The 12,835-nt window shown below is 35.8% G+C and overlaps 1 protein-coding gene across 1 annotated transcript in view; it reads left to right on the plus strand.

Moving 5' to 3' along the window:
• The first annotated feature begins 455 nt into the window (after window positions 1–455).
• CALCR (calcitonin receptor) overlaps window positions 456–12,835 on the plus strand; it is a 60,681-nt gene continuing 48,301 nt past the window's right edge. The window contains exons 1-3 of the mRNA XM_015066527.3: window positions 456–544; window positions 7,118–7,274; window positions 9,168–9,278. Coding sequence (XP_014922013.2) covers window positions 494–544; window positions 7,118–7,274; window positions 9,168–9,278 — 319 coding nt within the window. The 5' untranslated portion in view covers window positions 456–493. The remainder of the gene's footprint in view (window positions 545–7,117; window positions 7,275–9,167; window positions 9,279–12,835) is intronic.

A 12,835-nucleotide genomic window follows, 5' to 3' on the forward strand; every position in this document is an offset into this window, starting at 1 on the left:
ACTGCTTAAATAAAAGTTGCCTTAAATTACCTAGGTGATCCTTTACAAATCATTGATTGTATTTGTTCATGTCTAATGAAGTGATTTCTTTCTGGACGTTTCCATTGAAATTTTCAACAGTTCTACTGACACCACATGTTAACTGAAGCCCACATTGATTGCTCTTGATTTCTCTGAATCCTATATTTTGATCCTGATATGTAAAGGTGGCTCTGGAATTTCTTAATAGGAGGACTTTAGACAACAACCAGACACCAGTCCTTCCTGGCTGAAAGGAAGGGCAATGGAACATGCAACTGCATTTGCATCACAAGCATATTGTTTACTTACATGAATTTATTTAGAATGTCTTGGGACATGATCCTCTCCAAGTCAAACTGAAAGACAAGAAAAAGAAATTGACTGTAGTCAGTATTAAACCTATATTAATGTAAATGTCTTTGTTACTTTTATATTTTTCTAGGACTTAGAAGATCATCTTCAAAAACCAAAAATGAAGTTCACACTGACCCGCCGGTGCTTGGTACTCTTCATCTTCCTAAATGTAAGTAAAACATTATTTAAGCCACGTTAATCAAGAATGCTGACACAGAGCATGTGATTGAGTAGACACTCACACAGGGAGAAGTCTTGCCAAAACTACATTCCACAAGCCAAAACTATCATTTCCTTGATACTTTGTTAACAGATCCCCCTCCCCCAACTTTCACAATTTAGATTTGTGTTATAGTTCACTGAAAAATGTGAGCTTTGTTTATAAAAATTTAGCGTTAACTTGAGACATCTCCACATTATCTTGGAAATTAACATCGAAGGCTAATAATGTCCTTCGATAAAATGTTTTTCATCTTAGACATGTGGATCTGAACCAGTTTCTAGGCTTCTGTCTTTTTCAAACATCTGAACTCTTTCAGTCTGGCTATTGATTTTAAATGCATTTCTCATAAAAATTTTTTTAAAAAAACTAAGAATCTTAGGTCTTAACATACCAATGTCATTCCATAACTCTTTCTGTAGCCTTGTAAATCATGCCCAATTTCTGTAATTTTATATTGTTTTTTTCCTAAATGGTTAGCAAGTAGTCAGAACTGCAATTATCTTAGAAAATACTACCAGTGCCTGCCTATTTATTTGTGTTAACTTTGTTAACTCCCCATCACATCAACTTCCATAGCACATGAAAGAGAGATGAGTAAATTTTACATAAACAAATTGGGAGTTGTATTGATCCTTATCCTGGCCAATGAATTATACCTGGCAATAAAATTCAGTCAATAACTGATCCTATTATACTCAGGCAAACAAAACTAGTCCAGGGTTCCAGGATTTACATTGTTAATTAGTGTGTCATCATGGGCTTACAAGTTTGTATAAACTGTTTCTCTTAACATTATTCAGGGAAAAATATCACTAATATTCCATAAACATAAATCTTATTTTTAAGGAAATTTTTATTTTGTAATGTTATACATCAAATAAGTGGTTTATGGGTATGATTGTCAATGTAGTCCTTTTGCATCTACTTGGATATTAAGTATAGTCTATTTTATTATGTAAAAGTATCATGTTATAATCTTTAGATAAAATACAACATAATTTACTAAAAGTAATCTGGTATTTGGAAATGCAGGTAACTTCATGCCATTGTAAATATAATAAAAACACTGGAACAAGAATATTGTAGAAATTATTAGCACATTTTATTTTGTCTGTAAATGCTCAAGCTTTATATGAGATTCTATAGCTACAGAAATATTGGTATATTCTATTCGTGATTGATATTGTTATTTTTATAACTTAAATTAAATCCTATGTGATCAGTTGTATGTAAATATCTCTAAATAATTTTATTTTATAAGGCATATAATTATATTAAACATTGACAGAAGAAAAACTAAAGTAACTTTAACTAGATATAAGACAGTTTGAGTGTTTCCACCTTTTCTATTATAAAGACTACAGATAATTTGTGGTGTGCTAAAAAACTAAAGTAGATCAATTCTATTCAAAACTTTTACAAAATTCAAAGATTAAAATAATTTCATATATTTGAGCCATGGACAGAAATATTTTATGGTTTGTGGGCATCTCTTTACTAGTAAACATACTGTACAGGGCACTTAAGTGGCTTTGTGCTCTCTTTCCTGTGATAAACAGAAATTTGCTTCTCTGTCTTGTATTTGGATCATATATTTGATTTGGAGGATTCTTCCATAAAAAAAAGTTTTGATATGTGAGTTTCCTTCTAAAACACACATTGTGTTCCACACTGATACTCCTTCAAGAAAAGTAAATTATTTTAAAAAGTGGTACTGATTTTAATTACTATAAAATATTACTTTTTTATACATTATTGTGAAAAATCACTGCCAGTATATTTGTTGAATTCTACCAACCTGATTTCTAAATGGTCTTTAAAGTATCAGTTTGGGTCACCACATTTCATGAGCCTCAATTTACATCAATCAAAACCACCTACTCATTTCCTCTCCCTTATCTGTAATAGTGTAATTGGCTTAGAATAGTGCTTGGCACATAGTGAGTTCTAAAAAAAAAGATAGTGATGATGATAATTATAGCAACAATGATGAAGACATAGAAAAACTAGATTCTTCTGAGAAGAATTCGTTGTTGGTAACTTATCTGTATTCCCCTATTTGCTTGGCATTTATCATTATGGAGCAGTTTTGTTGTTTAAATAATGCTTAAGTAGAAAAAACATAGGATACCAACCATCTGATCCTACCTGGAAGAACCAGGTTAACACTTTACAAAGCTCTGTTTTATCCTTTATTATTTTGAAAAGTATAAGTAACTGAAAACTACAAACAATTCCAACATGTACATTGTCAGTATTAAGGATGGTGATGTCAAAATCCTGCTCGTTATATCAAGTTGTGGATTCTGGAATCATGTTCCTTTTAGACAAATTCTGTCTGTGGCAATCAATAGGAATCTCTCCCTTCAGCACTGTAGCATGAGTTCCCATATTCATTACGTTTGAACCACTGCAGTGATGCACCATTTCTTAAAGCTCTACACAGAATGGTCCTGTAATTGTTTTGTCTCTGTGCTTCTAGAAACCAAGAAGTAGGAAGACTGTCTTACATCAAAGTAGGAATTGCTTGAGTACATGTCCACTCAAACCAGATTGCTTTCCACTGGACTCCATGATTAGTGTGCACCAAACCTCCTAGAATGTGAGCCCCATGGGGGCAGGGACCTTGCCAGTCTTGTTCACTGCTGAATCTCCAGTACCTAGAACAGTAACTGGCATGGGGGAAGCAAAGTATTTATTAACTGAAAGAACAACGGTGTTTCAGCTACGGACTGCAGGTATTGGTGGCAGCTTGGTGGTCGTATGTGTGGCGCCATTTACTTGAACCTTTAGGAGTGACATCACATATACGGCGGCTAAACTGCTGCATAGGACAACAATTAAGAGGTTGTTTTTTGTTTTGCTTTGGGAGAATCATATAAGATGGCTTGTATGAAAAACTTTGAACATGAATCCTTATCCAGAACATCAATGTGCCCTTAATATCTCATCTCTATCTTCATTTGAGCATAAAATATTTATGTGCCAAAATGTATAATATAAACATAATACTTATGATAACTAAAATATTTTTAAGTGTTTCACATTGCTTGGTAGTCTTATCTAATCACTACTGCTTCTTTTTTGTCTCTATATTGCTGAAAATTATGCCACCTCACTAGCCATTTTTATTGGTACAAAATCACCAGCAAAACCTTTCTATGTTCATGAGCTTTATGAAGTTTGTATATGTATTATTTTTAAGCAGTAGTAATTCCATTATTAGAATTATATATATAATGGTTATCTGTCTATATCTTCATATCCGTTATATATACATATATGACAGAATGCCTCAAATATATGTTATTTTCAGAAGAAAGTCACTGAAGCATTCAGTTACCACTGCAAACGTTCTATAGTCATTGCTCACACACCAACCAGACAAGGAGTGGACTCAGATTACTATGTCTCATCTATGACAGAAGTTCTAATTTCTCATTCCTTCAGTGTTGAAACAATCTCTATGGAACCAGGCTCCAAACCAAGTTCACTGGAGTTTGTTTCAATATTGCAAGAATGGTAAGATTGATGCTCCTATCATCTACATGAAATACACATGCTCTTTCAGATGGTCATATCTACACTGTTATAGATGTTAAAACTTCATTAAAACAAATCATGCTGTAATTGAAAACACAAGTACCAGGCTTTCCTCTTGGTATCCCCATGGCTTACAAGAATTTGCAACTAGTGCAGGAACATTTATTAATTGGTTGCCCAGTCCATTAAAGATAGAATTCAGAATGTTACTTTTGGAAAGAATGCCAAACTTAAACAGGATGCTCCCTAACATCTAAAACATCTAGTATAAATGACAGAAAATATTTATATCGGACATCACATTCCAGCTTCTAATTTCATTTGAATACGGTGAGAAAATTACCCATAAATAAATAATATATCAAATGACAATTCTCACATCAATTAAAGATTCTAAGAATAGAGCTACAAAGAATCTAAAATAGATGCATAAGGTTAACCTATAATTGATATCTCTTATTGTGGAGATACAATGATCTATTAAAGACCATGGTTATGTGATCTTTAGTCAGATTGTTAAAACACATACAGCCACATGCATTCATACAAATGTAGGCTAGTATAGTCCACAACGAAGCCTTTAACGTGAAATCTATTAAAAATATGTATTTTTTACTCCCAAACCACATTCCAATTCCTGAAGGAATACTGAGCATTCAATTATTAATGATTCTTTACATTTCACAGTTCCTGGTGTCAGGAAATATTTTATGTTGATCTTTCTTGCTAGACTGTAAGCCCCATGAGGGCAGGATCTATGTTTATTTTACTCAGCACTAGCATAATGCTTGGCTGATAAAGTTCAATGACTATTTGCTGATTGGTTGATCTTAAAACCAGTAGGGAAGGATCATATGACAACAGAATGGTGTTCAACTATGTTGGTGAAGGATTTGTACATTTGAAATAATTTCTGTGAGTTCATTAATGTCTCTTTTTTTTCTGTCATACATTCAAGAAGCATTAAAATTAGAAACAATCCTAATATTTAAAGAGTAGTATCAACTATACCCACAGTAAGTGTCCATCTAGAGTTATCACAGTATGTAATAAGTATTCACCCTCTTCTGTTTGCAAGCAATTTCTACTCAGATGCCTTGCTGGCACCTTCAAAACAAGAACAAAAGAGAACTTACATTCTTCCCCCTAGTAACTTCTCCCTTCTCAGGTATTCCCATTCTTGTCCATTATGTAGGTTAAAATACCTGAGCTATTTGACTATTACTGTTCTCCGGTCCTTATATTCAAATATATGTTTTTATTATCTGAGAAAGTGCTGAGGGCTGTGCTTCCCTGTTCCCTCACGCAGTGCTCTAGTCCATGCCTTCAGCTTCCTGGCTCCCTCCCCAGCTCTGATCTGTGAACATCTGATGCCCACCGCATGAATTTTACTAACATTTTCCTTTCACAAACTTCGCTGGTCAAAAGCCTACAGTACATCTTTAATTTATTGTCATGTTTTAATGATATTAGCTAAAATGTATTGAGCCTTTCATTGCACTAGGCACTTTGTATTTGTTTTCTCAGGGCTCTATATTATCTGCTTTTCCTTGACTCCATTTCTTACTAACCCCCAAATATGCTTCTCTCCAGGAACAATGGTTTCCTTACTGTGTCTCATACGTGCCATTTCCTACCTTTGGGACCTATACGCATTCCTTTCCCTTCATTCAGAAAGCCTTCCTTCTCCTCTCTGCCTATGTAGACACTGCATATATGTCCAGTTGAAATTCTACCTTGTATCTGTAATGGTAACTGACTATTCTTGCACCATGCCCTCTGTACACTCTGAATTTTTATTGTATTATTCATTGTACAATTTAGCATCTAGTGACATGCTATCTGTTAGGAAAGCATGCCGCATCCACACAATGACATACACTGGAAAACAGTGTGGTTACACTCCGAGTAGCCTGAGGTATACAGGTCAACTTAATAAAAATGAGTTTGTTTTAAAGACTGTGAGGAATAGAGAAAAGTATGCAACACTGTTTCTGGCATGAATACAGTTGGGGAAACTTCAATCTTAGAATAATTTAGACAGAATAAGGCCAAATAAAAAAATGTGTTTAACAGGTTTGATAGAAAGAGAGCAACTTCCTAACTTCAGAAGAAGAAAAAGCCAGTGCAGGCTGAAGCTTGCAGTCTTCTCTGAAAAAGTCTCTATGCAGAACATGGGTATAGAATCACAGATTCAAACACCACCAAAAACATCATGGCCACAAAAGAAATTGAAATCTATATAAACATGACTTAGGATGATTTGTCAGTCTGTGATCATGACCAGTGACAGCCTGTACCAAAAGTGCAGAAGCACTAAGAGAAATATTTAAGATTTGCACTGATTTCCAGCAGTGAAAATAAATTATCCTGTGTAGGTCATCTGCTGAAGAAGCCTATTTAAAGATATTAAAGCCAATTATCCAATGCAGAGTATCTCAGAAGAACAGATTTTGTTTGTTCTGTGACTACCTGGAGTGAATTTTTGGCAGTGCACGTAATCTAAGCACAAATAAAAATCAGCTGAAAGAATCTAATATAAAAGTTTACTTATTGCACTAATATATCTATTTTTAATAACATGATTCATGATTATTAGAAGTTCCAAAGAAGGCAAAGTTGATTTAATATTGGTATTTTTTGGAAATCAGGTTATTTGTTTTGTTTACCTCTAAACTTAACAGTGATAACAAAATTAAAACAATCTTATATGATAAAGAGGTGCATGAGTTTGAGTGGGGGCTATACATTTTCAGTAGTGAATGGAAAGAATGCATATATGAAATCTGTAGGTAGAATTTGTAGATGAAATATAAATACACTTTTCAGTTATGAAGAAAAATATTCCACTTGGAGACCATATATAATTGTTGCTCATGGAAGGAAAATGTTTTCAAACTTTTTGACTGTCTCATTTATTTCTGTATACACCGGTTCCTGCTCTCTATAAGTGACTGATTTTTCTTTTTAATACAGCACCCAACCCCAATTCTTCCTGCCACTTCAAATGACACCTATCCTCCAAATATGAAGTCCGAGCCATTTCTCTACGTCCTAGGACGTAAGAAAATGACGGATGCGCAGTACAAATGCTATGACCGCATGCAGCAGTTACCCCCATACCAAGGAGAAGGTAAGAAGAAAGATGTATGCAAATATGTTTCAAACAACATTAAAGGTTTTTTGCTTCAGTGGGTAAATATGTGTTGACTAGTTTTAATATGCCAGCAGTTTTAACGGTGGTTTTCAAACTATGGTATGCTTGTATATTTCATGCTGGACACATGCCTACTTTCTTTGCTCAAGTCCACCCAACTGGTTTTGGGCTAACATCTACACTTATGACAAAATTACTACAATAACTCAGTATTCACACCTGGCAAGGAGGGACAATGCAGGACGAAGTGAGGGAGAAGAATTGGAAAATGATAGGAAGGGAATGGGAAATGGTGGGCAGAGAATTTGCCTCAGGTGAATCCTGTCAAAATCCTGTCTTGTTTTGGGTTAATTAGGCAGTATCTTCCCTTAACTGTCAATTCGTTGGCAACTAGTGCTATTCCTTCTCCTTTTCTAGCCCCAGTTCCCAGAAAAATTAGAAAAAAATCTATCTCCTAGGCAGGCATTGTTTATCTGTCACCTTCTCTAGAATGCTCTATGTGACTGTTCAAATATTCTCAGGGCCAAGCCTATTCTCTTAGCCACAGAGGGCTATGTGATGACCAAGCATTACTACATCCATTTCAGTTCTCTTCCCTGTCCCCTAAAACATTTGAAAAGACCCAACAAGATCTTGTACACCCTTGTATATTCTAAGATAACACCGCTTGGTGTGTGTGTTGGGGGTGAGGGGGAATATCAGTTAACTATATTCTATTATTACACATGGTTTGCCTTTAAATAGTTAAATTTCTACTTAATTTCTACTTCCTATTTTTAGAATATTTCTTTTAAACAGAACTCAAGACAGTAGAAAAATAGATACATGTTATTCTTCGGTCTCCAGTAGTTTCAGTGTTTTTTAAGAAACTGAAAAGTCATTAGACGCAACTCTGCCCAAAGAAGAAATCATTTCTTCTGAAGCAAGTGAAACAATAGAAACACAACATTTATTTTCAGAGACCAAGCGAGAGCAGACTCCTTCATTCACTTCAGTCTTAATCATTTTGGGAGGCTGAACTTTTGTGCTATGATCATTCTTTTAAGATTTGTTTTCTTTTTTCTGTTTTTTTTCTTTTTCTTTTTTCTTTTCCTTCCTTCTTTTCTTTCTTTCCTTCTTTCTTCCTTCCTTCCTTTTTTTTTGTTCTTGGACTGCCTTCAAAGCCTGAGGCTTATTCTTTTGAATAGCTTTATAGAGGTCAATCTTCACATTTAAGGTAGATTAAATTTTGAAAGCAGTGAGACACCACTAAGACCCAATGCTGATAAATACATAAACTACTCAAACTGAGCATTATTTTAGCTACTAACAAAGTGTGATTCTAAAATAATAAGACTAGATTTCTGTGTGACCTTTTAACTGTGTACAAATGCATCTCCCACAGGAATTTTGAACAATTGAATTTTAAACCCTTGGATTAAGAATAGAACTATTCAAGGCAACCCCTTTGAAGGTTAATGGCTAGTAGGATCCATATGTTACAAAAACATATAGTTTTTTCAAGGTAAGCCTCTGATCCAGGGGTGATACTGCATATACCTTTCACAAGATTTCTTTGCAGCATTTCTGGAGATATTTTCAAGGAAAGATTTTAGAGGAAAGATTCCATACAGATGACATGTATGTCTTTTGAGGAGCAAATGGAGAAAACCCTCTAAAAATGTAAACTCTGTTAAGAGTTGGTAAAGTTAATATCTGTATTTTGTTGCTGTTGCTGTTGCTGTTCTTTTTAATATTTCCATATGCATGTCCAGAGCTCCAAAATAACCATCTATTAAATAGATAGATCCTGTTTAACACTGTCAAATCCCTGCTGATGATTCTGCAACTTTTTCCAAATACAGTGTTAATTTCTTTCTGAATAATCAGGTCCGTATTGCAACCGTACCTGGGATGGGTGGCTGTGCTGGGATGATACACCGGCTGGAGTACTGTCCCATCAATACTGCCCAGATTATTTTCCAGACTTTGATCCATCAGGTAAAATATTTCTTTTTATTTCACATTTTGCTTCGCTTTTAGAATTTTCATGGTTCTGAAAAGAAAATCAGATATAAAAGATATCTATCTAATCATACTCTGTGTGTTTCAGCATTTTCTGAAGAATTTTCTTACTTGAAATATTACCCAGTTGCACAAATATTACAAGCTCTCCTTATTTTTTAAGTCACATTACTGGTCAGTTGTGTACATTAGGTCTTAAATTCTAAATAAAAGTTAAATTTTTATATATTTTAAATATTGTTATTAAATTTTAGTAAAATTTTAAATTAATTTTTTTAAACTGTGAAGTTTTGCTTAAATGTGGTTGTTCTTAAGTTTTCAATTGTGTCACATTTAGCAACTTATGCAAATGCTTGGTCTAGAGTTTGGGTCTACTGGGCTGATATAGCATGCACAATGGAAATTTTATATAACACTGAAAGTTATATAGGGGCATCTGATGGCTCAGTCGGTTAAGTGTCTGAGTTCTGCTCAGGTCATGATCTCACGGTTCGTGAGTTCAAGCCCCATGTCAGGCTCTGTGCTGACAGCTCAGAGCCTGGAGCCTGCTTCAGATTCTGTGTCTCCTTCTCTCTTTGCCCCTCCCCTGCTCTCGCTCTCTCTGTCTCAAAAATAAATAAACATTAAAAAAATTTAAAAAAAGAGAGTTATATAAAACTGTCATGTCTAAAGGAAAATAAACCAGAAGGTGGTAACTCTAGACATCTACTAGATTTCTGTTCCAACAGTAGATTATTAAAATATGTTCAGTAAATAAGACTAATGCTGTTATAATGGATCATACTAATACCCAGCTCCATGCCCTGCACAACATAAGCAGTCACTAAATGTGTGTTAAGTAAATGAGTGACACCAAATTCATTTTAGTTATAAAAGTAACACAGGAATACTTTTCATTGAGTGTCATTTTTAACTTTTCAAAACATTTTCATATATATTATCTCATTTTATACTCACACAATATTTGACACAAAATTGCAAGTGTACCAAGTCCCTAGAGCTCTTACCTAACCCTCTCTTTGTAAGTAAATGCAGGGGCACCTGGGTGGCTCAGTAGGTTAAGCATCTGACTTCAGCTCAAGTGATGATCTCACAGTTTGTGGGTTTGAGCCCCATGTCAGGCTCTGTGCTAAAAGCTCTGAGCCTGGAGTCTGCTTCAGATTCTGTGTCTCCCTCTCTCTTATATATATATAATACATATAAGTAAGTGCAACAGTCTTGGAAAAGCATTTGGGAAGCAATATTTCTAAGTCTCCATACAAACTTGTGCAGATTGAAGTACCTTTAGAACCTTCTAAGGAAGACATGTTTTTCCTTCAGGCCTTAATCTAACCACACTGGTGTAACTGGAAGTTGGGTCAGGATGCTTAGGCAGGATAAAGGTCGAGGAGTACCAGCTACCAAGTGGAGTGAGAAGCCAGAGGGCTGACAAGATGTATCTCTGAACTGTCAGCTATCCAAATAAATTGGAGATCTGGAATCCAAGATGCTCTGGTAGTTAGTGGTCAGGAGCAGTGCAAGGAATGTGTAAAGAGATGTTTGAGTTTGTATAACAGCCTCAATCCAGAGACTAGCTACGTGGGGATCAGGGGAATGGATTTGGGTAGGTGTTAGCAATGAGTGATTCTCAACTTAGCTAAGAACCTAGGAAACTTAAAAAAATCCTGATGCCTGGTACCACCCCAGATATTCTTAAATAATTAGTTTGGAGCATAACCTGGGCATGATCTTTTAAAGTTCTGCTTGTGATTAAATGTATAGCCAAGATGAAAATGTGTTAAATAATAAAGAGAGTCCAGTTAAGAAAGTGGCTGGTACCAGGAAAGCTGAACCAATACACTAAGTAGCTGTGCCCATGGGAGGGAGAGCCCAGTATCCGACGAGACTGTACCAGAGGAGTAAAAAGCAGTAGCCACCTAGCTTCAGGGACTGCAGGTGTTAAGGGCCAGAAAAATTCTGTTCCAAAACACTAGATAGAAAATCTGCCCTAATGAAATACTATATGGGATTAACATACTGAAAAGGGAGTATAAATCTTAGTTATAAAAGAGACCCATATGCTGAAACTAAGCTACAGACACACGATTTAAATCCCAGTTAACAGGTGAGGTTTGTGCCTGAGAGCAGAGTGTGCCTGGGTGTGCCTGAGTCCCAGTCTGCTGACTGTGTTTAAGTGGCTCTAGGTGTTGAACTGGCTGGCTGGGAGTCAGGGCCCCAGGTAGTCAGTTCATTCCGTCTCAAGCTCCTGTTCCCTTTTAACAAGATGTGATATAACAGAACACAGTAATCCCTCCACACCTCACAGTGCCGATTTTCCTCAGTGTCCTTTTGGGAGTGGTTCAGTGGAAGAGAGTTGGAACATTCAGTGAGTGGAAGGGAATGCCAAGGTCCTGACAGGAAGGATCTTCATTGAACTAGCATTTTGAAGGGAGGAATCAGTGTTTGTTTCATGCTTAAGAGATTATGTATGAAAAAACCAACCTTAACTTTCAAATTTTTCCAAGAGTTGTTTGGTCAGAGTTTCTACCACCTTTTGGGATCAACCAGCCCATCTGTTTCCCTTTACTCACTGATAAAGAATGGCAAGAGGTTACTGCTGCACAGACTGAAAGTGAGATCATCAGTTAAGATAGAAACAATAGTCAAATGGTAAAATCTAGTCAAGAAAGTCTCTGGAATCCAGATTAGAGCAGAGAAATTAGTCTGTCCCTGTATCAATGTTTGAGAGATGCTTTTCGTGCATCTAGCAAGGATGAGATCCAAAGTCCCACCCCGTAAGACAGAGATAGTGAAAATGAGATTACAGGGGACTACTTTAAAAACCAGTTCAGGCCAGCCACTGCTGAAAATTCTCATTGTGAAAAGAGGAAGGGCTTAGTGCTGTGCCCCTGCTCAGCACTACATTCCTGTAAACTCTAAATGCTATTTGATGATAATCTTTCCATCTTTTATTGACTCTTCCCAGTAAATGATGCTTCATTAATCTTGACTTGACAACTACATTAGAAGTAACTTGATTGGCACAAAGAGCTTTTCTGCAACTGAGACTACAAGGCCAGTTCCAAAGCAGCAATGGGCTCTTGCCAAAATGGCTATACTTACTGACTAAAAGGCAAATTTTTGGTCAGCAAAACAGGGATTTCCAGGCATAGATCCATCTTATCAGCCTGGTTTGTAGAAAGAACCCTCTCAACGGGGAGACAAATCCACTTCAAAAGAAAAACACATGTTAAAAATACCTATTTCACCAAACGTAAATTCTTTAGGATTTTACCATTGACCCAAAGCTACACCTTGATGATAAACAAAACAGTTTCATGAAATGACAGAGATTTCATTTTAGACAAAGTGCTTGGTAAAAGACAGGTCATGAGAGAGTGAATAACAGCACTGAAATTCAAAAGAGGCTGGTGGCCTGAAGGAATATGCTAGAATGTAAAAAGCAGATTTACAAGGAGGTGCTTAAGGCCCTGATCTTAATGTCACTCAGTCAACATTAATGGCACAGCGCCAAGATGGTCAACATGGTTTAG

The sequence above is a fragment of the Acinonyx jubatus genome, chromosome A2 (assembly GCF_027475565.1).
Source record: "Acinonyx jubatus isolate Ajub_Pintada_27869175 chromosome A2, VMU_Ajub_asm_v1.0, whole genome shotgun sequence".
Lineage (NCBI taxonomy): Eukaryota > Metazoa > Chordata > Mammalia > Carnivora > Felidae > Acinonyx > Acinonyx jubatus.